The 24,863-nt window shown below is 37.9% G+C and overlaps 1 protein-coding gene across 10 annotated transcripts in view; it reads right to left on the bottom strand.

Moving 5' to 3' along the window:
* The window catches only part of ABI1 (abl interactor 1), a 113,967-nt gene that overhangs the window by 28,278 nt on the left and 60,826 nt on the right, over positions 1-24,863 (bottom strand). For all 10 annotated transcript variants that reach the window (XM_028507551.2, XM_028507553.2, XM_028507550.2 and 7 more), the window contains exon 3: positions 8,008-8,184. In XM_028507551.2, coding sequence (XP_028363352.1) covers positions 8,008-8,184 — 177 coding nt within the window. The remainder of the gene's footprint in view (positions 1-8,007; positions 8,185-24,863) is intronic.

The raw sequence follows: 24,863 nt of genomic DNA, 5'->3' as shown, positions 1-24,863 counted from the left end.
AAAATAACGGGTTGCTTCAAATTCAGAAAAAGACCTAACACCTTAGTGTCTAACAACAAAATCAATATGCACAGTAACAGCCTAGCCAGATTTTAACTATGGAATAAATAGAGTCCAGAAACCCTCTTGTTCATAATTTATAAATCCAAATCTGAGCAGGCCAACACTTGTAGGAAGTTATAGGTTTAGTTCTAAGTTTTCTTCTGAACTACTTTGGCCAAAATTCAAAACTGAAGACATGCTACTTTGATATTAAAGGCTACTCAATGAAACCTGGCTAGTCTATATCTTAAAAAATATGTACATATGAAATAATATGAACATATGTACATATATGAACAATATGAAATAATGTGTACAGTCCTAAGGCATAACTACTAGGACTATGCTACTTAAAAAAAGTCAGGTTGTAGAAACTTAATTTTTCTTAAACTAACTTAAATTTTTAGGGTTTCCAGTTCTTCCCATAATATGTGTTGTTCTAAATATATATCACCCATTTTTCAGGTGATGATAAAAGACAATATTAAAGACATCATCCACAACAAGAATATACGAGTACTTTTCCTTAGCTATATTATTTCTAGAAACTATCAGAACTTTGATATTCTTTAATTTTTGTTTAGAATATTGCTCATTTTTGTCTGGAATTCTACCTAGCCACATTTCACACCTGGATTTAGAAATTAAACTTGGGAGGACTTCCGGCAAGATGGAGGAATAGGTGGACGCACCGTACCTCCTCGCACAACCAAGATTAGAACAACAATAATTTACAACAATAATTTACAGTCAGAATAACGCCCAGATCTGGCAGAGGATTTATCTGAATGGAAGTCGGGCAGCCAAGAAGTTGAAGTAGATGAGTTCATCCTGACTGGTAGGAGAAGACGAGCCAGGCAGTCGCGGGGCTGGCTCGGGTCGGCGGCTCGTGGAGGTCGGGGAAAGTTTGGCACGAAATCGGCGCGACAGCCATCTGGGGCGCAAGAACCCAGCAGTGACCCCTGAGTACGCAAGCTGCGGCTGGCAGACCCAGTGGGGTAGCGATTGTGGACCAGGGCAGAACTCGCAGCCCGGGAGCCCAGAGAAGGGTCTGAGTCCAGGAGAACGGAACTACCACCATTGTTTTCTCCCGTCCCCACTCCTGCTCCCACCCCGCCCCCACATATAACGTCACAATCTAGCGACTGGGGTGCCCAGCCCCGGTGAGCACCTAGAGGCTCCGCCCCCCACCGTAACAAGGGCAACCAGACCAGGGGGAAAAAAAAAAAAGGAGAGACAGGGGAAAAATATGTTTTCAACAGAGCAGATCAGTCCCCCAGGACTCATCCCTTTGAGCGACCAAGAAATAGCCAATCTATCAGATGCACAGTTCAAAACACTGGTGATCAGAAAGCTCACAGAATTGGTTGATTTTGGGCGCAATTTAGATGAAAGGATGCAGGTTACCATAAAAGAGATGCAGGAAGATATGCGGAGGAGAGCCAATAGTGAAAGGAAGGAATCTGAGTCTCAAAACAATACAGTGGACCAGAAGGAAGATAGAATCAACCAAGCAGGAAAGCATGATGAAATAAGAATTCAAAAAATTGAGGAAAAGATTAAGAGCATCCAAGACACCTTTAAATGTTCCAATATCCAAATTATAGGGGTACCAGAATCGGGAGGGGAAAAGCAACAGATTGAGCACGTATTTGAACAAATAATAAAGGAGGACTTCCCCAATCTGGCAAAGGGAACAGTCTTCCAAGAAATCCAAGAAGCTCAGAGAGCCCCAAAGAAGTTGGACCCAAGAAGAAACACACCAAGGCACATCATCATTACATTAGCCAAGGTAAAAACGAAGGAGAGAATCCTAGAAGCAGCAAGAGATAAGGGGACAGTCACCTACAAAGGAGTTCCCATCAGACTGTCAGCTGATTTCTCCAAAGAGACCTTACAGGCAAGAAGGGGCTGGAAAGAAATATTCCAAGTCATGAAAGACAAGGACCTACATCCCAGATTGCTCTATCCAGCAAAGCTCTCATTTAGAATGGAAGGGCAGATAAAGTGCTTCTCAGATAAGGTCAAGTTAAAGGAGTTCATCATCACCAAGCCCTTATTTTATGAAATGCTAAAGGGACTTATCTAAGAAAAGAAGATAAAGAAAAGACATGTATAGTAAAAGGACAGCAAACTCACAATTATTAACAACCACACCTAAAGCAAAACCAAAAGAAACTAAGTAAACAATTAGAACAGGAACAGAACCACAGAAATGGAGGGCACATGGAGGGTTAGCAGCAGGGGGGTGGGAGGAGGAGAGAGGGGGAAAAGGTACAGAGAATAAGTAGCATAGAATGTAGGTTGAAAATAGATAGGGGGAGGGCAAGAATAGTACGGGAAATGTAGAAGCTAAAGAACTCATAAGTATGACACATGGACATGAACTAAAGGGGGGAAATGTGGGTGGGAGGGGGGTACAGGGGGAGGGGAGAGAAGGGGGAAATGGGACAACTGTAATAGCATAATCAATAAAATATATTTTAAAAAAAAGAAATTAAACTTGACTAATATTATTATCCTTGAAGATATACTATTCAATTAAGCTAGCAATGATCTTTTATAAAAAATCAGAAAGCTGGAGAAATAAAGCAACAATGAAACTATTAGGGGCAAATAATTATATTTGCAGTTGTATAACACAAACAAAATATGGACAAATATGCCATGTAACAGCTTCTAAGATACACTATTCTAACAGACCACCCATCCTCTTAACCCAGTCGACAATACATTCTAAGGTTTCTGATCAAGATGGCAGCATAGGTAAATATGGTACTGGCATCCTCCCACAACAACATCAAAATTACAACTACACTACAGAACAACCATCATTCAGAACCTCCTGAATGAAAGTCCTACAACTAAGGATATAAAACAGAGGTCACATACAAACTGGTAGGCAGAGCAGAGACACAGAATAGGCTGGTCCCATACCACATGTGGCTTTTAAAAATCAGCAGAGATATCTTAATTGTGTAGGTCCTACCAGAGGAGTAAGGGGTTGCATCCCCACATAAGACACCTAAGCCCAGGGTTCCAGTGCCAGGAAGAGAAGTCCTTCTCTCTGTCAGCCTTCTGGCTGTAAAAAAAAAAAGTGGGGACTGTAGCTGAGTAAGACAGAGCACTGCTGATTACTGAGGCGCTCCTCTTAAAGGGCCGACACAGGCATACTCAGACTCACTCCCTCTGAGCTCCAGCACTCAGGCAGCAGCTTGAAAGGCACCAGGGACACATAGGGAGGAACTGAACTGTCTGGCATCAGGGCAAGAGCTGGTGAGGATGCAGCTTTCTCCCAGACAGAGGTGCTGGAAGAGACCACTGTTCCTTTTCTGAGTCCTCTCCCACACAGAACTGGCGAGGGGGTGCCATATCTGAGACTCTATCAGCCTAACTAACACTGTTAGCCCTGCCCTGGTGATTCCAAGACCCCGCCCAACCCAACTTGTGAGCCCACCCAAGCTGTTTCCAGTGGCTTTTCCATACAAATGGCCCTTCCTGGCTCATGCTTAAGACTTTCCTACAATCCCGAAATAAGCATCATCTGGCCTCAGCGTGCCCTTCATCTCTTGCTAAGTGGCCCCAGCCCCATAATAGTGGCAGCTGGCCTTGGTTCACAGATTGACCTCTCTTGTGCACCTCCAACACCAGCACAAGTAGCAGCCACTAGCAGACTGCTTTGTAGCTCAGGCCAGGTGGCTCCAGGTAGAATGTGGGCAGTGACTAACCTTGGTCTGTACCTCCCAGGAGGCCCCAAAACCAACATACCCAGTGGAGAGTTTTAGACCACGTTCAAACCACCCTACTACCTCCACAAGCAACACACTCGAGGGGCAGACTCAGGGGATACCAGAGCCCCAGTGAAGTAAGTCTTGCTCTATGGTTTTGATCCCTGCCTAGCTGATCCTCCATGGTGGTAGCAGCCAGTCTACAGCTGATCCACCTGGGGTGTAAGAAATCCCTCCCACCACCTTGACTGGTATAGCTCAGTTGACTGAGTACCAGCCTGTGAACCAAAGGGTTGCCAGTTTGATTCCCAGTCTATGGCACATGCCCAGGTTGCATGCCAGGCTCCCAGTAGAGAGAGCACAAGTGGCAGCAACACATTGATATTTCTCTCCCTCTCTCCCCCTCTGTCTAAAAATAAATAAATAAAATCTTTTTAGAAAAAAAGGAAGCATAATGCATTAAGAAAAAAAATCCCTCCCACTGACGTGCCAACAGCAATCAAGGCTCAACTACAACAGGAAGGTATACATAGCCCACACAAGAGGCATACCTAAAGTGCCCTGCTCAGGTGAACAGGGAGGCTGCTACACTGGACCCTATAGAACAAGTACTACATTAGGTCACCCTAACAAGACAGGGAGGTGTAGCAGCTCTACCTAATACGTAAGAACAAACACAGGGAGGCTGCCAAAATAAGGAGACAAAGAAACATGTCCCAAACGAAAAGACAGAAATCCAGAAAAAAAAACTAAACAAAGTGGAGACAAGCAATCTACCAGATGCAGAGTTCAAAACATAAGGATGCTCAATGAACTTAAGGAAAAAGCAGGTGAACTTGGAAAGAACCTCGTCAGCATAAAAAAGGGCATGAAAACCATAAAGAAGAATTAGATATGAAGGATACACTAACTGAAAAGAAAAAATTTACAGGGGATCAACAGAAGAGATGAAGCCAAAGATCAAAACATTAATTTGGAATATAAAGAAGCAAAAAACACCCAGTCAAAACAACAACAAGAAGAAGAAAAAGAATCCAAAAAAAAAAAAAGAGGATAGTGTAAAGAACTTCTAGAACAACTTCAATAATACCAACATTTGCACCACGGGGGTGCCAGAAGGAGAAGAGAAAGAGCAAGAAATTAAAAACCTACTTGAGAAAGTGAGAGAACACTTCCCTAATCTGGTGAAGGAAATAAAACATACAAGTCCCAGAAGAGCAGAGAGTCCCAAACAAGATAAGCCTAAAGAGGCAAAAACCAAAACACATCATAGTTAAAATGTCAAAAGTTAAAGACAAAGAAAGAATCTTAAAAGAAGAGAAAAGCAGTTAGTTTCCTAAAAGGGAGCTCCCATAACACTCATCTGACTTCTCAACAGAAACTTTGCAAGCCTGAAGGTACTAGCAAAAAATATTTAAAGCGATAAAAAGCAAGCAATTGAAGGACATAAAAAGAGCTTCCCAGACAAAGAAAAGCTAAAGAAGTTCATCATCACCAAACCAGTATTACTTGAAATAGTAAAGGGTTTTCTTTAAGAAAACGAAGAAGAAAACAGACTAAAAAATATGAACCATAAAGTGGCAATACATATCTATCAAAATTGAATTTAAACAACAAAATAAATGAACAAGCATAACAGAAACACTCACAGATACAAAGAGCATTTTGAGGAGGGCTGGGCGGATGGGTGAAAAAGGTGAAGGGGTTAAGAAGTACAAATTGATAGTCACAGAATAATCATGAAGATATAAAGTACAGCATAGGAATACAGTCAATAATATTGTAATAACTATGTATTATATCAAATGGGTACAAGATTTATTGAGTAATATAATGTTTAATCATTCAGGTATATACCTATAACTAGTAAAATATGGTATGTCAACTGTAATTAAAAAAGAAAAAAATACATGTTAAAACAGCCTGAATAACAATGTGAATGTACTTAATGACACAGAACTGTTCACTTAAAATGCTTAAATGGTAAATTTAAGTGATTATATTTTTACAGCAATTTTTCAAACTTTGAAAATATGCTGAGCCTAAACTATCTATTTTACAAAAAGCAGACTGCCAAAACTCACATCTGTATATTTTCAGTATATTATGTTGTGTTTATGCTAGAGATCTGATCAGATCACTGGGGAGAGGTAGGGAGGGGCTGTGGGAGGAGTCTGCTGAGGCACTGGTAAACAGTCTAGTCCGGGACTGGCTGCCACTGGCTCTTGGCTATCTTCCTCGAGGATGCCTAGGTGATAGAATTTCCCAGTGGATGTTATTATGCATGGGAAGGAACTCCGGGCTCACTGTAGGGTCAGGATGGCCTGGTAGAGGGTGGCAGTATTATTCTTCATTGGGTGTTCTAAAGGGAAAAACCTCTGAGGCAGAAGCCTGCCACGGTTCCAAAATTGTGTAGCTTTTGTATCTTATGTTGTTTTAGTTTGTAAACTAACTGTATAGAAGATAAAAACAAGCAAGTGGAATGACAGGAGAAACCAGGTGTTAGAGTTTAGCCTTAATTGATAGGTTTAAGTGATTAAAGCTGTGACTTGACAGTCTTAAGTGACTGCTTTTGAATAAAGATTCCTTTAGCACTAAACCTCTGCCTCTTGAATTTTTGTCTAGAGTGTGGCAGCAGGCTGCAGGATGCCAATTGCTATTCGGTAACAATTGCACTTCCCATTTATACATATATGATAAAATAATTGAGTATTCTCACCCAAAATTTCATTGTCAAATAAGTTTTCTTTTTATACTCTGGTAAGTCCTATGTACAATTATAAGTGAAGAGACAGTACAGGATATTCACTTATGAGATGGTGACAATTTTTTTCATGTGTGTATTTCTTTTTTTTTAAAGATTTTATTTATTTATTTTTAGGGAGGGGAAGGAGATAGAGAGAGAGAAACATCAATGTGTGGTTGCTGGGGGTTATGGCCTGCAACCTAGGAATGTACCCTGGCTGGGAATCGAACCTGGGACACTTTGGTTCCCAGCCCGCGCTCAATCCACTGGGCTACGCCAGCAAGGGCTTCATGTGTGTATTTCTTTGGCAGAAAAAAATCAAGATTAGGCAAAAGAGGAAGTAGTAAGAACAAGTGAATGAGTAGGTAAGTATGTACACATACACATGTGTAAGGTATATACATCATTTTTAATCCAAAGGCACATAATACAAAAAAAGTTATTCTAGATTCTCATAACCCAAATCCTATAGATCAATATAGTCTAAAATAAATGAAATTTGAATTTAAGCTCTTACATAACCCTCACCACATCCTTGGGTAAAAGTACAAAAAACAAAGAGCCTCCTCAACATTTGCTAAGTGTCCCAACTTTACATGTAACTTCTAAGCACGACAGCAAAGGGGAGAGTCTAATGGTCTCAGAGAAGGGCAGAATGAAGGCTTCTTGACCTAGATAACTCAGAATGCAACAGATCCTGCAATAGTACTAGTCAGAGATCAAACAACCAAGAAAAGCTTTAAGATTCTAGCTGACTCACAAAAATGATTATAAATATTCTGAAGACCAGGAATAAAATCACAAGTTGGTCCTCCAGGAAAGGGACTGTCAAATTTCAGAGGAACAGTTTATCCTGAGCAGAGTTGACTAAAGAATTCACAACATTCCCAATGCTTCCATAAACACGAAAACAGTTTGACAGACTGTAATTATCTTTCATGAGCAGTTAATTCTGCCAGTCTAGGAAATGGCCACAGGCAGCGAATAATCTCCTTCCTAAAAGCTTATTGGGGTGAGGGAGATATGGGGTAGTACACAGAAAAAAACTGCATAAATTTTATTTCTCCTAGGCTGCTAGAATTACATCCACACAGACACACAAATAAAAGCTTAAAGTACTTATACATTATTTTCTAAGCCAGTTCTGAAAAGCATGTAAGTTTTTTATTTTTAAATATTCATTCAGTAGTGAAAGAAAGGCATGGTATTCATACCACAATATTAGTCTAGGATTCAAATAGTTCAATTACTGAATAATTATTTCAAGTTTTAATAGCTTCCCGAATATAGCCTATTCAACAGGTAAAACTCTGCCCCAAGTTTGGTATAATACATAACTAATACTACATAAATGTTCTATGAAAATTGTAATGCTACTTACTAGCCAAGAAAATAATTCTTGAAGAAATGATCTTTATGAGCATTTTGCTACCCAAAATATTTACTAGATAAATAAGTTATGTTAGGTTAATGTAATATAAAAATGCTTACCTTGACACCATGGCCCACATCATCCAGAACTGTATAGTCAATAGGTTTCCGAATATACCTTACAGGTCGCTCCATATTTGCAGGTGCTATTATTTTGTGAGTTCTTGATGTATTCTTGTTTGTTGTCAAAATACCAATCTCTCTTCGAGCCACTTTCTCTTTATGAATGTCCACCGTCTGTATTTTAATATAAACAATGCAAGAAAGTATCAGGCACAGTAAATAATAAGTATGATGTCCATATACATTGGATCATATATAGATTAGACCATGTGACTGTATTACATGTCTATTTTCCAGTGAATACTGTATCTTTCCCTTCAAAATAAAGCAAATTAATATCCTCAAGGCTCAAAACAAGGAATATCTTAAGGATAATTAAAAGTAGAAATTAAATTAATGGATTTGATCCCAAAGCAATTTTTTCCCTAAAGATTTGGTGTTTGTGGGAAGGGGGGGGGGGGGGTCATGCTCTGAGTGGCTTACACTTTATGAATTGAGAATGCAGACCAGGAAAAAAAATCAATAATTAGAACACAATGCAGTAAGAGCATAGTGACCCATGCACAGTTTATTAGAAATTAAAGGTGTTCAGAGCAAGATACCAAATTAGACCAAGATGGGTTCACATAAAGGCTTCATAAAGTAGGTAGAGTTTTTATTTCTTTTTTTAAGATTGTATTTACTTTTAAACAGAAGAGAAGGGAAGGAAAAAGATAAGGAGAAAAAGAGGGAGGGAAACATCAATGTGTGGTTGCTCTCACATGCCCCCTACTAAGGACCTGGCCTGCAACCCAGGCGTGTGCCCTAGGATGGGAATCGAACCACCAACCCTTTGGCTCACAGCCTGGTGCTAAATCCACTGAGCCACACCAGCCAGGGCTACAGATGAGGTAGGTTTTTAAGAATTAAAAGAAAAGGCAAATATGGAAATGATTCAAGGAAAAAAGAACTGCACATTGTAGACAACAGTATAAGAGAAAAGATAAGAGCAAAGGTCACACAGCCTACCTAATACTAGTCTTTATGGCTTAAAAAAAATTTTTTTTAATTTACCTGATAACATTTACGAACACAACAGTAGTTAGCACACAGATGTAATTACAAAACTGCTCAACAATTTAAACTTTGCCCTAATAGTAATGGGGAACCAATAACAAATTTAAATTGAATGACATAATGAGATCTACATTTTAAAAGATGCCTCTAGCACAGGTGTCAAGGATAAACAGAACAAGACTACAAACCAGGGAGACCAGCTAGGCAATTATGGTAGTCCAGGTGAAAAAGATCAAGGATGTGAACTGAACTAAGGAAAGGGGCTAAAGGGTAGTGTCAGGGAAAAAAAAGTTTAATACTAATGCTCAGTTAAGATTCTGTTTCACCAGAATTTTAAAAACTGACTGGGAAAGAACCTGTAATCAAAAATGTTTTCCCAACTTCAAATAAGATACAGAAGGACAACTCTCCCTGGGTATTTAGCACTTTTGCACACCTTGCAAAAGAAGACACTTGATTCCCTTTGCTCTGGATATTTACATACAAACAGCCTTAGAAGATACAGTAGTCACCCTGGAAAGAAAAACTCAGGTTTATTTCTTGTCCAGTATAATAAAGAGAATGTTATCCCCCAGGGCAAAGGTAAGGAAGGCTTATTGCTCTGTTATAAAAGATCCGGTCCCCTAAGCTCGGAGTTCCTTTCTTTTAATACATCCAATTCAGAGTGCAACATCACTCGGCTCTTTGCAGAATTCTATAAAAATTTGGTCTGGTTAACTGGCACAACTGCTGACACTCTGACTACTGCTATTGCCACAAATAATGAAGTCCTTTGTATAACCCAAAAGTCTCATGTGTCCTAATAGTATCCATGACATTGTGGCAGGCTAACTTGGTGAGCTTGTACAAAGGGTGAAATCTCAAACCCTTCAAAATTTTTGACAGTTTTGACAATGAGGATGGAATCTGACAGAGACAAAGCTTTCTAGAATGAGAGACTAGTTAACAGAAATTGAGAGAAGTCCACGGGAACTGTAAGTCAATGTATTGATCAAACTATACAGTCAACCAAGCAATGGATGGTCCTCCATTTCATCACCTGTTAATGAGGCTGAATTGAGGAGGTAGTTTCAGGCTGAGGACCCATAAGTAGGTTCAAAGACAGCAGTCTGAATAATGCCTCACTCACTGTCAAGTCTCTACACCAAACTGATAGCAGGTCTCAGCAGGTCTGCCCTATGAGCAACTAGTACTAAGATTTGTCTGGTGGAGAGAACAGAGCACATAATGTTCTTTCTCCTACAAAGAACCGTGTCTACACTGGCTGTGAAAGGCAGAAAACTGCAGCCACTATGATCAGAATCAGAAAAATCTTTAGAACTTGGGCTAATTTGTTTGGGAGATTTGGGGTAGGGTACATAGGCTTGTTAAAAGAAAGGCAACAGCTGTCTATCTTATTGTTCAGCCCCTCCTGTAGTCTATCTTGTCAATATTCAATCCACTGAATGAGTAAAAGGTGTATTTTCTGGCAGTGGGTCTTGTCTTCTATAGAAGAGCTGTGGCCCCCTTGCAGAAATTTCTGAGACAAACTCTGTATACTGAAGTGGGTTGAAAATGAGGACGAAAGTGATTTCACTGAAGAATGAGAAACTCACCCAAAGAAATCTAGATGAATTCTTGCTATCAGCCCTGCCAGCCTAAGAAAGCTACCCTAAATCCTTATGTAGAAATCAAGTAAGAATTTAAGAGACGGTATTTTGACAGTGGAGCAACAAACAGCCCAAGTTAGGTGTATTCCTAAAAATAATGATACCACTGCATATCAAGCCCAAGTCAGCCAAAATGCACAAACCCATGGCTGCATCAGAAAGCAATGTGGCTGTAGATGTTGAATAAAGGTGTCCCCAAACAAAAATGGACAATGTCAGTAATGATGACCTTGCTGCAGAATACAAGACTTCAGGTAGACCAAAAACAACATGGGTTTATTTGGTTGATCGGCACTGGGCTACAGTACCACTCAACGTGGAAGTCAATGTACCTTGTTTACTGATGTAGAACAGCTCTTTCCCAACCCCTCTGGTACACCCCAACCTCAGCTGCTTTTAAGAGAAAGATGAACAGGGGTTTGGTCAAGCTATCCCAGTCTCCAAGGGGAATAAAGGACCAAGAAAACCTGGGTATTAGATCACTCTGGGGAGGGGAGGGACTCAATATTTTACAACTCTATAAGATACCCATCTATGGATGTAGAAAAAGAAAACACTAATTCGAAAAGATATATATGCACCATCCCATTCTCAATGAAGCACTATTTACAACAGCCAAGATATGGAAACACCTAAATGTTCATCAATGGATGAATGGTTGAAGAAACACACACAATAGAACAGTATTTAGCCATAAAAAAAATCTTGCCATGTGTCACACCACATATGGACATTGAGGGCATTACTGAAGTAAGTCAGACAGAAAGACAAATATTGTGTGATATCACTTATATGTAGAATCTAAAAAAACAAGTAACAACAAGGACAAAAATAAGCTCATAAATAGAGAGAATGGTTGGTGGTTGCCAGAAGGGAGAGGTTGGTCGAAAGGGGTTAAGGGAGAGGCAAAAACTTCATTATAAAATAAGTAAGTTATGAGGATGTAATGCACAACATAGCAACTATTATTTAATAATACTGTATTGCATATTTGAAAGTTGCTAAGAGGGTAAATTTTAAAGAGTTCTCATCACAAGAAATTTTATAATTATATATGGAACAAATGTTAACTAACTAGACTTATTGTGGTGATCACTTCACAATATATACAAATATTGAATCATTATGTTGTGCACCTGGAACTAACACATGTTGTATGTCTATTATTATACCTCTATTTTTTTAAAAAAAGAAAATAGCCCTGGCTGGCGTAGCTCAGTGGATTAAGTGCAGGCTGGGAACCAAAGTGTCCCAGGTTCGATTCTCAGCCAGTGTACATTCCTGGGTTGCAGGCCATAACCCCCAGCAACCACACATTGATGTTTCTCTCTCTCTCTCTCCCTCTCTCTCTCTCTCTCCCTCTCTCTCTCTCTCTCTCTCTCTCTCTCTCTCCCCCTCCCTCCCTCCCTTCCCTCCCTAAAAATAAATTAAAAATCTTAAAAAAAAAAGAAAATACAAACATACATAATAAAATGTTTCCTTTTGCTTCCATTACTTTAATCCCAGTCAATTTACTATAATTGCTCAACCTGGTTATTGCAACAGCAGTCTAACCGATCCATCTGCACCCAAGTCTAGCCTCTTTCAACCTGTTCTCCATGGTGATCTCTAGAAAAACAGTTCAAAGATATATGCAGCATTATTCACAGAACCCAAGACATGGAAACAACTGAAGTGTCCTTCAACAGATGATCAGATAAAGATATGGTCCATACATAAAATGGAACACTATTCAGGCATAAAAGCTGAAATACCGCCATTTGTGACAACATGGATGAACCTTGAGAATATCATGCTAAGTGAAGTCAGAAAGAAAAATTTAAGAACCATATGATTTCACTCATATGTGTGATATAAAACTGAAAGCAACAAACAAACAAACAGGAAAAACAATCAAAAACTCATAGGCAGAGAAAACAGTATGAGGGTTACCAGAGGATAGTAATGGTTAAAAGGGGTCATACATATGGTGAAGATTTGACTTTGGATTGTGGAAACACAATGCAAGATACACGTGAAGTAGCACGGAATTATACACTTGAAACTCATATAATCTTATTAACTGATGCTGAGGCAGGAGATAGGAAGGAAGAAACTCAGGATGTACCCCAGGGCTAAGATAAAGGACATCCATACAGGACAGAGACCCTGTTCTAAGACCAGTTGTTCCTGATTTCTGGAAAAGCGCTGACTCATGGTGACTCACCTGCACAGGAGATGCTACATGACCCCTGCTTCATTATAATATCATTATAAAAAATTAACATTGTGCAACCTCCTTCTCCAGTGGCCAATCAAGGAAAATCAAGGGAGACCACATGCACAGTAGCTTTAAAGTAATACAACTACTTGTACATAAGTAATAAAAGCCTGCCAGAACTAGCCAGGAATGATCCACCCTGTAAGAATAGAATCCCTCCGGCCCCTGAGTTCAGTCTCTGCTCGGAGTAGGCCTGCTCTCATGTTCTATGGAGTGTACTCACTTAATAAATCTGCTCTCTGTCTGCTATAAACTCTGTTTGTTTGGTTCAATTCTTTGTCCGCAATCACCAAGCACTTGGCTACGTGTGTCTACCTGTGACAATGTCACCCCAATAAATTTACTTTTTTTAAAAAAGAGTAAACTTGAGAAAACAAAATGAAAGAAATTTAAAGACATCTCAACTGCTTAAATCCTTTTAAAAGAACATCCCACATGGTTCTCAGTCTTCATGGGAAAAGAAACTCAAAATGGCTCGTTTGTTACATATTCCTCTCATCTATCACTGTGTCCACGATTATCCTTAAAAGTCATCTTTTTTCATCCTTTCTACTTCCCTCACACATTGCAGAACTATTCAAGACACTATCTCAAATTACTTGAAAATTTTTCTCTGAGTGTACTCCCTCTCCAGTCTCCCAATTAGGAATCATGAAAGTCCAAATCACAATCCATCAGGCAATGCACAACCCTCCATATGGCAGAGTGAGTGAATAAAGCAGGTAGGAGGAGGGGAACAAGCTTAGAACATTTGTATAACAACAGTATGCATATGTTCACCGAGACAAAGTTAACTTTTTCAGGGAGATAATTCCTTCACATACTTCAATTCCCTTTCACACTTTCTTCATCTTTAAATTGAAAAAGAAGCAGTTTAATATAAAGAAAGTTAATTTTCAATTCTAATGTACTGGAAATAAAACTTAAGAGTTACCAGTGAGAGAGACTAGAAAGCCCAGGTGATTACCCTGTAGCAACCTCTGGACCTACGAAGCACAGCTGAAAACCACTGGTTACACACACACACACACACACACAGTATCAGAAAACCTAGGCGCATTCACTTACTAGTTGTGAAGTTTTATACAAGCTTTTAAACTAAGATTTTTACTTTTATAAAATGGGGATAGAACATTATTAGAACTTATAATATTGCTTGATACTAAAGTACAAAAATATTAACCAAGTCTAAATCTGATTTCAAACTATCCAATCTCCAACAACGATTAAGATAAAGTCTTTCTCAATGTTAAAACACAAACATGGACACATCACACCTTCTATTAGAAATATAATGAATGTCGCCCTGACCAGTGTGGCTCAATTGGTTGGGTCTAGTCCCACAGAGTGGAAGGACACCAGTTAGATTCCCAGTCAAGGCACGAGCCTATGTTGTGGGTTCAGTCCTAGTTGGGGGGGCGGATACAAGAGGCAGCCAATTGATATTTCTCTCCTTCTCTTTCTCCCCCCTTTCCCTCCCTCTACAAAATAAGTACAGCTTAAAAAAAATAAAACAATGACTTTAAAAAAAGAAAGAAAAATAATCAATGTGGCCGTGACCTTGTGGCTCAGCTGGTTGGGGGAATCATTCTGTAATGGGATAGGTCAAACCTAAGATCCCTGGAAAGCAGGGGATTCCCCTAAATACAGCACTGAGGTCTCTCTCCCTCTTGCCAGGAAAGCAGGGCAAGAAGAGCTGCCAACGCTGCAAATTAAAAGCACCCTGCCTTCTCCAAGTCAGGGAGGAGCCATCTGAGCTGAAGGCACAGTGCTTAAAGCACACTGCATAACAAAGGCAGCTATCAACTGTAAATGAGCCAGTATGCGTTACCCGGACAACCAGGCAGCGTCCCTTTCCAACCCCAAGAAGCTACCAGAGGAGACTGACTCTTACTAGGCAGGAGGTGGGACAAAGCCAAATAAGGCCAACAAGAGCCTTCATTGGTTGGAAAGCTGGACACTCCCACCGGGTTCCGGAGTGAGAGGACTTTTAAAACAGGAGGTGGGGAAAAGACCGTTCTCTTAGCTCTGGTTCTCTGGCCTTCACTCTGCACATGGACAGGAGCACTCATGAGTCCAGCAGATGCCAGGCCCACCAGGGGCTTAGGCCCCACATGGCTGAAAGCCCGGTGCTGGAGGCAGGGTCCCTCATTGGGATGCGTGCCCCACCAGGCTTCAAGCCTCTGGGGGGACACTATGATCCAGTGCAGCGGAGCACATGGAGATTGAAAGCAACGCACACCAGATCTTGAGAGAGAGAGCTCCTGCAAGAATATGGCAACTCTGAAACCCACGAGTGCACATTCCAGTGAGGGCCAGCTTAAGTTCCCAAAGGACAGATAAGAAAATGGAAACTTCTGGTTGTGATTTTGGCTTTTAATCTTTTGGGAAGCAAGAAGTTCTGGGTCTCATGGGAGAGAAGGGCTCAGAGTAGAAGTGCTCTCAGACCTCTCCAAAGTGGAACCCTGTTAATAAAAATCTGTTTCCTTCAACACAAGTCTTCAGGTCATGCATCACAGCAACAAGCAGCCAAGCTCCGCACAGTAACAATCGATACGCCAAAAGGTTGCAAATCCCTGGTCTGGGCACATATGTAGGTTGAGGGTTTGATCCCTGGTCAGGGCACATACCAATCTATTGCTCTCTCACTGACGCTTGTGTGTGTGTGTCTCTTCCCACCCCCACAACTCCCCCTCTACAAAAATCAGTAAACATGTCCTTGGGTGAGGATATTTTTAAAAAACAGAAATACAATAAATGTAGAACCTGGAGGACATTATAATAAGCGAACTAAGCCAGACACAGAAAGTTAAAAAGTTGCATGATCTCACTTATACATGGAATTTAAAGAAGTAGAACACACAGAAGAAGAGTAAAAGATAGTTACCAGGATAGGTGTGGGACATGGAAAATCTAAAATTAAAGTTTGAACATACAAAAGCAGAGTAGAAGGTGGTTACCAGAATCAGGGGGTGGGACAAATAGAAAGATGTGGACAAAGGCAACAAAGTCAAGTCTAGAGATCTAATGTATAGCATGATGATCATTTAATACTATATTGAATACAGCAGATTTGCTAAGAGAATTAATTTCAGGTGGTCTCATCACTAGAAAAAAGATAACTATGTAAGAAGATATGTTAATTAGCTTGACTAGTTATTTCACTATATATGTATCAAATCACGTGTACACATGAAATATACACAATTTTTATTTTAAAAAATAAAATTTTAAAAAGACAATAAATGTGGATTACGTTTAAATCTTCAGTTCTGCCACTAGCAATAACAACATTTCGGATGACTCCTCAAAGCCAATCTAATAAACAGTAACATTCTGAAAGCTTGAAACTCAGTAATTCTAAAGTAAATATGCTATAAAGGCTAAAATTCACTTGAAAGAAGAAAGCAGATGTTACACATGTGGATGTCAGTAAGACAAACTAAAGACAGAAAATCAAGGACAAAACCTGATACATGAAGATCATGCTTGAGGATTCAGCAGCACCTGAAGTAGAGTAATAAAGTAAAAACAGAATGTATATGAGATGAATTTGGAAGTGTGGGTAGAATGAACATGTTTAGGGGGATCACCTTTTAGACATGAGTGTATTTTTAAGATCTTATATATAACTCAAAGCTCACAAAATCCAAAAACTAAGTTTAATATAGGACAGTGTTTCTGTTTAGTGCCCAAACATCAAATAACAATGAAATAAGTAGTTTAACAACTTTTTTGTCCAATTTTGAAATTATGCTGTGTTCATCATTTTTTAATTTGAATATTCATATTTTTTAAACAATTTTTTGATTGTTACTAATATTCTGCATTGCAATTTTAGCACATAAAAGGAACTGTACTGCATGGGCTGGTAACAAAATATAATTGCAGTAGTCTAACAAAGAACAAATAAGGCCTTTGAATTTGGATAATATAAGAGGCAGAACCCAAAGCTAATATAACCACCTAAAAAACTGTTTTGACAGATTCAATATAACAAGTAGAAATAATATAAAGAATTGTGAACAAGAATAACAACAATATGGAACATAAGATAATCAAAAATAAAATCATACACTCTATCCCCATCCAATTATAAAGAAATAAGGAAACAATGAAATTGGAGTTTGAAAGGTTAACCTGAAAAAAAATAATTATGTAGCCTTCAAAGCTAGGTACAAACATGACCCCACTCCAATGTAGTATCTGATGTCAAATCTTCTCAAAATGATCTACAATGATTCCCAATAAAAACTTCAACAGGATTTTTCATAGTTTCAAAATATATATGGAAGAGCAAAGGGGAAAGGAAAGGGGAGAGGATGGAAATTAGAAAGGGGCTGGGGTCTTGCCCACTGACATTTATTATAAAGCCATAATAAGTAAGACAGTAGGGTTCTTACACGGGTTAAATAAATGGACCAATTCAACAGCAGAGAGACCTCAAACAAACTTGATATTTTACAGTGATGGCACAGCCGGAAAGAATGCATTATTCAAAAAGGGCGACTAGTTTGCCATTCCAAAAATGGATCCCTACCTAACACCATAGGGGAAAAAACAACTTCAGAACCATTAAATGTAAATGCAAATAAGTGACATGTTCATAACTTAAATATTACACATTAATGAGAATAAGTGAACTACTATGAATGAACTATGTATGAAATATAGATAAATCTTACATAAAGCTGAATGAAAAAAAGTAAACCATGCCAGACTATATTCAGCACGAATCTATTTTTATTAAACCCAAATACAAACAAGATTAAACAACAATTGTTTAGGGATACACATATATTTGATAAAACTTTTTAAAAGGGGAAGGAAATAAACATTTCCTTGGGGGTACAGAATTGATCCTTTTCTAGTTAACTTTGGTGGTGGATTCACAGATATTTGTTTTATTACAAATTTTATAGCACATTACATTTATTCTTTTGAATGCATTAAGTGTAAGATAATTTCTCAAAGGTCTTCAATTGCACACGAAGTACAAACAAAGCATAGAGAAAAAAATAATTAACCCTCCCGGAGCAACATCAAAAGACTCCAACCAAAAAGAAACCTCATTTTTAGCCAGCCATATTTGGCATGCCAAAAAGAAGAAAGGAAGAAAAGGGGCAGAGAAAAAGTCAAGCAAAGGGAACAGCATAAACAGAGCCACAGAGGCATGAAAATACACCACCTGCTCAGAGACTAGAAAAAAATTTAAAATAGCATGAATAAAAATAAACTGAACTCTACTCTTCAGAGTTATTAAAGAAAGGCAAAGGAAACTGAAAAAACAAATTTCATTTCTTAAGGACCAAGCAGCCCTTTATGATATGAGATTAGGAATTGAATAGACAAAACAAATGTTATAGAAAGCAAAGGGTCTGAAGCAATGACTAAAATATTCCAAGTGATTCTATTTAGAAAAAAAAGTAATTTTAAAACAAATGTTAAAATAACAAGTTAAATTCCATAAATACACAAGATTTTCAAGTTATCTTTTAAAATGATTATTTAAAAGTATTGTACAGAAATGTAATTTTAATTAATTTATCTTTCCTTTCTCTTACCAGTTTGAGAGGAAAAGAAAACATTCTTCTTTTAAAGATACTCCAAAAAATCCTATTATCAAAAGACAGAAAGGCAGGCAGGAAAGAAGCATGACATAGCAAAACTATTTAATAATGCACATATTTTCTATAGCATCACACTGCAGGGCTGACTAGCCTCACAACTACCTCTGCCAGTAGAGACAGGTATAGGTTTCAAATGAAGAACCTAATAAAAGTTAAAAAGCACAATAAATGTTTGCGGAAAGAGTAACTACAGAATAAAAATCAAAACACTTAGCCTTAAATAGAAAAAGGAGAGGAGTATGAAATGGGTAGAAAAAGTGTAAGAGTCCTGAGACGAGCCAAACAGAGAAAGTCTTCAGCCAAGAAAGAGACAATCTTTGTCTGTTACTGCTTATTTGGACCAGGCTCTGGAAATGGCCGTATGCCCAAAATTCTGAGTTACAGAGCTTTGTTCAATAAGCTTGAAACAAGGTCCCAATCAACTGTGAAGTTAACTTGATTCAGAATGACCTATATACACACTATAAAATAGTTCTATTTAGAAAAGATGAGCTTCAAAATAAGACTCTGGTGGAAAATAGAATATAAAACACTTGCATCAGAATTACTCTGAAATATTTAATCCAGGGAAAAACTAGATCTGGCACTAATACTTTGCCCCATACTCAATCTTTCAGTAACACCCAATGACATTTCTTCTGTATCCTCCTACTTAACAATATAAGACACACTTGTACTACTTGTATTATAAAACAATGTTAAAAGATAAAAGGATGAAGAATTTGTACACTGTAAGAAGTGAGCTATTCAGAACAAATAAAAATTTTAATTTAGTTAGCATAAAAGTCTTCATTATCTCCAGATAACAGTCAGACAATGAACACATTTGATTTGATGAAATTTGAAAAAGCACCATGCACAACAGTTTCGTGGTCAACACTGAAAAAAAAACAGCATGTGGAATTCTGTGATACTGAGATTTAAAACTGGTCTAGTAATTGCCAGAGATACGGTGCCTTGGATAACTCTACTTACTCGGGAGAGTTTGAAAAGTACTGGGCAGTTCAGAGAAATACATGGGATATGTTGTCCAAAGCACTCTATAGAGTTGTTACATATCATTACAAGTTGTTCTTGTTAACATTCCAACTCTCGAATTTCTTGGTTCATAGTAAGTGCAACATGCTCAGGGTGGCTTTGACATTTACTACAGATGCTGTGCTGAGTCAGGTCATCACACTATGTAAGGTAGTGAAATATTATGAAACAGTGCCTTTCCACCCTTCAGGTTTACTTCAAAAGGAGCTGGTGGCTTTCTGGACCCTTGGTAATTCATAATACCAACCCAACACATCAGTACCAGTGAGTAGAGTCTTGCTGAGAGTAGATGGAAGGGTTTGCTTGGTGCTTTAGTAAGTGGCACTTAATCTCAGAGTGGAGTCCTGCAGGACTTCTGCGTGCCTTACCAGCTAGATAAGTGGTATTCCAGAGGGCCCATAAATTGACACTCAATCTCCAACCTGAGGATCAGAGCACCAGTCATTAATTACCAGTCACTAAGCAAGCATTTTCGTTGTTAAGTTCATGGGCTGGCACACATGCTCCAGGTGTGGAATGTGCTCCCATTTGTGTAACATTTTATAAATCCATCTGAGTAGATCATATTTACTTTCTGGTGAAGAAGCACTAAAAATTTTTTATACTATTTTTTTATTGATTGACTTGAGAGTCAGAGAAACATCAATTTATTGTTCAATTTATGTATGCAATATAAGCATTTATTGGTTGTTTCTTGTATGTGCCCTGACCAGGGATCAAATCTACAACCTTGGCATAGTGGACAACACTCTAACCAACTGAGCCATCTGGCCAGGGCTTAAAAAACCTCTTTTTAAAAAATTATTTGTGTTTTGTCCTTGAACTGTCTGTATCAAGGTGTGTTACTTAGAGATAGCCATTCACTTTATAATTTGACTAAGAAATATTTTGTAAATGTTCTTTTTTTTTACTTTTCAAACTGAGTAAAATGTGTGATGAATTTTATACAAATTATTTTCCAGTTGTTTGGTATATTCTCAGAGTACAGTTACTCTGATCTAACTGTGCAAACAGTAGTAGTCCTGTGTAGCATTTTGAAACACTGTTTTCCAACACCACTGTCTTGCTTCAGTTGTTAATGGGGCATTGTGAGGAACTGTGCAAAAAACATTTTTGTAGTGTCCCAGGTTCGATTCCCATCCAGGGTACATTCCTGGGTTGCAGGCCATAACCCCCAGCAACCGCACACTGATGTTTCTCCCTCCCTCCCTCCCTCCCTCCCTCCCTCCCTCCCTCCCTCTGTCTCTCTCTCTCTCTCTCTCTCTCTCTCTCTCTCTCTCTCTCTCTCCCCCTTCCTTCACTCCCTAAAAATAAATAAATAAAATCTTTAAAAAAAAAAAAAAAGAAAACATTTTTGTTACAAACCTGTAGACCTGTTGCACTACTTTAAAAAAATTTTATTCCATTTTTTCTTGTTTTCTACACACACTGCTATTGCTTCTAAATAAGCTTGAAATGCTTTGTCCAGTATGGCTCAGTTGGTTGGAGTGTCGTCATGTAAACCAAAAGGTCATGGATTAGATCCCTAGCCAAGGAACATGGCTAGGATGCAGGCTCAGTAGCCAGTCGGGGCACATACGAGAGAAAACTGATAGGTATTTTCTCTGGCATCAATGTCTCTCTCTCTCTCTCCCTCCTTTCCCCTCTCCCTAAAAATCAACAAGCATGTCCTTGAGTAAGGATTTTATAAGTAAAAAAATAAATAGGCAAGCTTAAAATATTTTCATTCCTCATGTACTGTACATTAATCTTATTTGCCATCATCCTGAACACAAAAATGTATATTTAAAATACCTGTATAATGGTATAAAATGAACAAGGAATTATGTGATCACTGCATTGTTTTTTAAACTGAAAATCACTTTGTTTTAAATAATGAAAACCATATTAAAATTGGATAATGTGATAATATATAATTGAATATAATGAGATATGCAAAAAAGAATGTAAGACACACTATAGAACACTCTACATGGTAACTATACATCGGTCTCAAAAAAAAAATGTTGTGCTTAATTTAATGATAATAAACATTTTTTTATCCAAACTAGGTTCTAAGGCAAATATGAACTTTTAAGAGAACGTAAAATCCCAATTTATCTTCTAAGTATCAGGTCACAAGTTGTACTTATTCCCCAACCTACTACTCCTTTCTAAGAATTAACTTTGGCTTTAATATTTTATGAGTGTCTCTCCCTTTCTAAAAAGATAATGTATTTAAAATTTGGTCAAAATGTCAGGCATCATACTCTAATGATTAAGAGCACAGGCTCAGGAACCAGGCTGCAGAGATTTCAAACTACCATCTGCTAGCTGTGAGGCGTTGGGCAAGTTACTTAACCATTCGATGCTCTCACTTTTCTTACCATATTGATGAGATTTTAAAAGAAAAAGTTGTATCAACCCCACATCGTTATTATGAAAATTAAATGAGTTTATATACATAAAAGATTTTTAACAGTGCTTTGCATGCAGAATAATAGCTTTTATTATATTATTATATTATTTTTATTATATTATTCTCTGTTCCCCAGTCTATATTCAAGTGTTTAAATCTGAGTTTACTAAATGATAATAAGCCAGGTAAAGCCTATAGCCAATAATAAATACAACTCATATAAAGCAATCTTAGAAATTAAGAATTGTTATTTAATTCATCTTATTAATTTAAGGTGTCATAACTATATTACTATGAAACAAGGAGTGGAAATCTATGTTGGAAAAAAAGTCAGGTCCAACACTTTGAAAGGATTTGGACTGTACTCAAAAGTAGCCCTTTCTGAGCCTCATTTCTTTCATGTTTATCATAGGAGTATTTTTTGGTCCTATAATTCTTCTTACAAGAAATTACCACATTTGGGGATATTGACTAACCAGAAGAGAAGCTAGAACTCTGCAGACTGCCAGGCAATTTATCCTGAAATAAAAATATGGGGCGTGGAGGGAAGCACCCCATATTTTTATTTCAGGATAAATAAAAGGTGAAGGGGATTAAGAAGTACAAACTTGCAGTTACAAAGTAAATAAATCATGGAAATGCAGTGTACAACACAGGGAATATAATTAAGAAACCTGCAGTAACTTTACATGGTGACATATTTTACTAGACTTACTGTGATTATCATTTTGTAAGGTATATAAATGTCAAATCACTACATTGTACACCTGAAGCTAATACAGTATTGTAAACTGTATTTCAATAAAATTTTTTAAAGTAAAAAAAAAAAACCTTTCTTGAGCGGTTCAGAATTTGGAAGTGACAGGTTCTACAGACTACAAAAGTGAGAAAAAGAATCAATAAATGGCCCTGGCTGGTGTAGCTCAATGGATTGAGCTTGTGCTGCAAACCAAGGCATCGTAGGTTCAATTCCCAGTCAGGGCACATGCCTGGGTTGCAGGTCACGACCCCCAGCAACCACACATTGATCACATTGATGTTTCTTTCTCTCTCTTTCTCCCTCCCTTCCCTCTCCAAAAATAAATAAATAAAATCTTTAAAAAAAAGAAAATTATAAAAAAAAGAATCAATAAATGAAATACCACCTGACACCCACTGAGAAAAAAGGAAGGGAGGGAGGGAGGGAGTTTGCAAGGCTGTGGAGAAACTGATACCCTCAGAGACTGCTGGTGGAAATGCAAAATGGTGCAGCTGCTTGGGAAAACAATGCACAGTTCCTTCAGTAGTTAAACACAGAGTCACCATGTAATCCTAAGCATTTAAAATATATGTCCACACAGAAACCTGCACACAAACATTCACAGCATCATTACTGATAATAGCTAGAAAGTGGAAACAACACAAATGCCTATTAACTGATAAACAGAGAAGTAAAATGTGATACATCCATAGAAAAGATATGGCAATAAAGGTGTAATACTGCTGCATTCTAAATCATGGATGAACTTGAAAACATCATTCTAAACATCATCATTTCTGTCTTTGTGACAGAAACCATCACAAAGGACCATATATTGCATTAATATAAAAAATATCCAGAACAGACAATATCCAGAGGCAAAAAGTTGAATACTAGTTGCTTAGGGCAGGGTGGAGAAAGGATGTAAAGATTGAGGATTAAGAGCAAAGGCATATATGAGGTTTCTTTTCAGGGTAATGATAACGTTTTAAAATTGTTAATGGTGGCAGATGCATAACTCTGTGAATATACAAAAAGCCACTGACTTGTATACTTTAAGTCAGTGAATTATATGGTATGTGAACTTATCCCAATAAAACTGCCTTTTTAAAAAAATGAGGAACAGGGCTGAAAGTTGCAGAATTACTGTCTAGATACTAAACGAGTGGTATTCCCTCCCAGTCCTTCCACTTGCCATGTTCTCAAAATGCCCTCATAAACACAGTTCTCACGAAAGAAATCAGAACATTCTCCACTACAGAAATAGAATGGCAAAATAAAGAGTCCTACCTATTAAAAATTTGGGATCACTAAATTATTTGAGGCAACAGTTCATAACAACATAGAGAGGGGGCATCTAAAACAAAACAGAAATTAAAAACCTTTAAAAAAGATTTTGCAGAGACTAGAGAAATACTTTTTTAAAAACTTATATGCAGAATAACGAAAGATAAACAATCAATAAATAAGAATTCAGCTTCTGAAAAGTAGGAACAAGAAAACTTAGTCTCCCAGAGAGATAGAAACTAAGAAGGTAAATAACACTAAAATATTAATATTAAAGGCCTAATATGTGAATAAAACATCTAGAAAAAAGAACAGAGAATATAGTGGGAAATAAATTATCAAACAAGTAACACTATATGCCAAAATATAGTAGTATAAAACCAGATTGAAAGGTCCAAACAATGTACTTTTAAAAGGCCAGTTAACAAGTTATATCCCTGTGAAATTTCAAAATACTGTAGCTCCAAGAAAATTCCAAAGGTCTTCAGGCACAAAAAGACAAGTTGCACATAAAGGATCAAGAATCAGACACATATATCAGACACCTTAATGACAATGCTGGAAGCCAGAAGAAATGACTATTGTCTTTAAAGATCTAAGGAAAAGGAAATTTGGGCTAAAAGTAAGAGCAGTACAACATGCTGATAAGCAGATTCTACACCAGACTGCCTGATTCAAATAATGTCATTTAACAGCTGTATTATCCTGACAAGTCACATAATCTCTTGGTGGATTAGTTTCTTCATCTGTAAAATGGAGTTATCTGAGGATGAATTAATTCACAGGTATTCACATG

This window comes from Phyllostomus discolor, chromosome 1, assembly GCF_004126475.2.
Source record: "Phyllostomus discolor isolate MPI-MPIP mPhyDis1 chromosome 1, mPhyDis1.pri.v3, whole genome shotgun sequence".
Classification (NCBI taxonomy): Eukaryota; Metazoa; Chordata; class Mammalia; order Chiroptera; family Phyllostomidae; genus Phyllostomus; species Phyllostomus discolor.
This window is presented reverse-complemented; position numbering and strand designations above follow the sequence as displayed.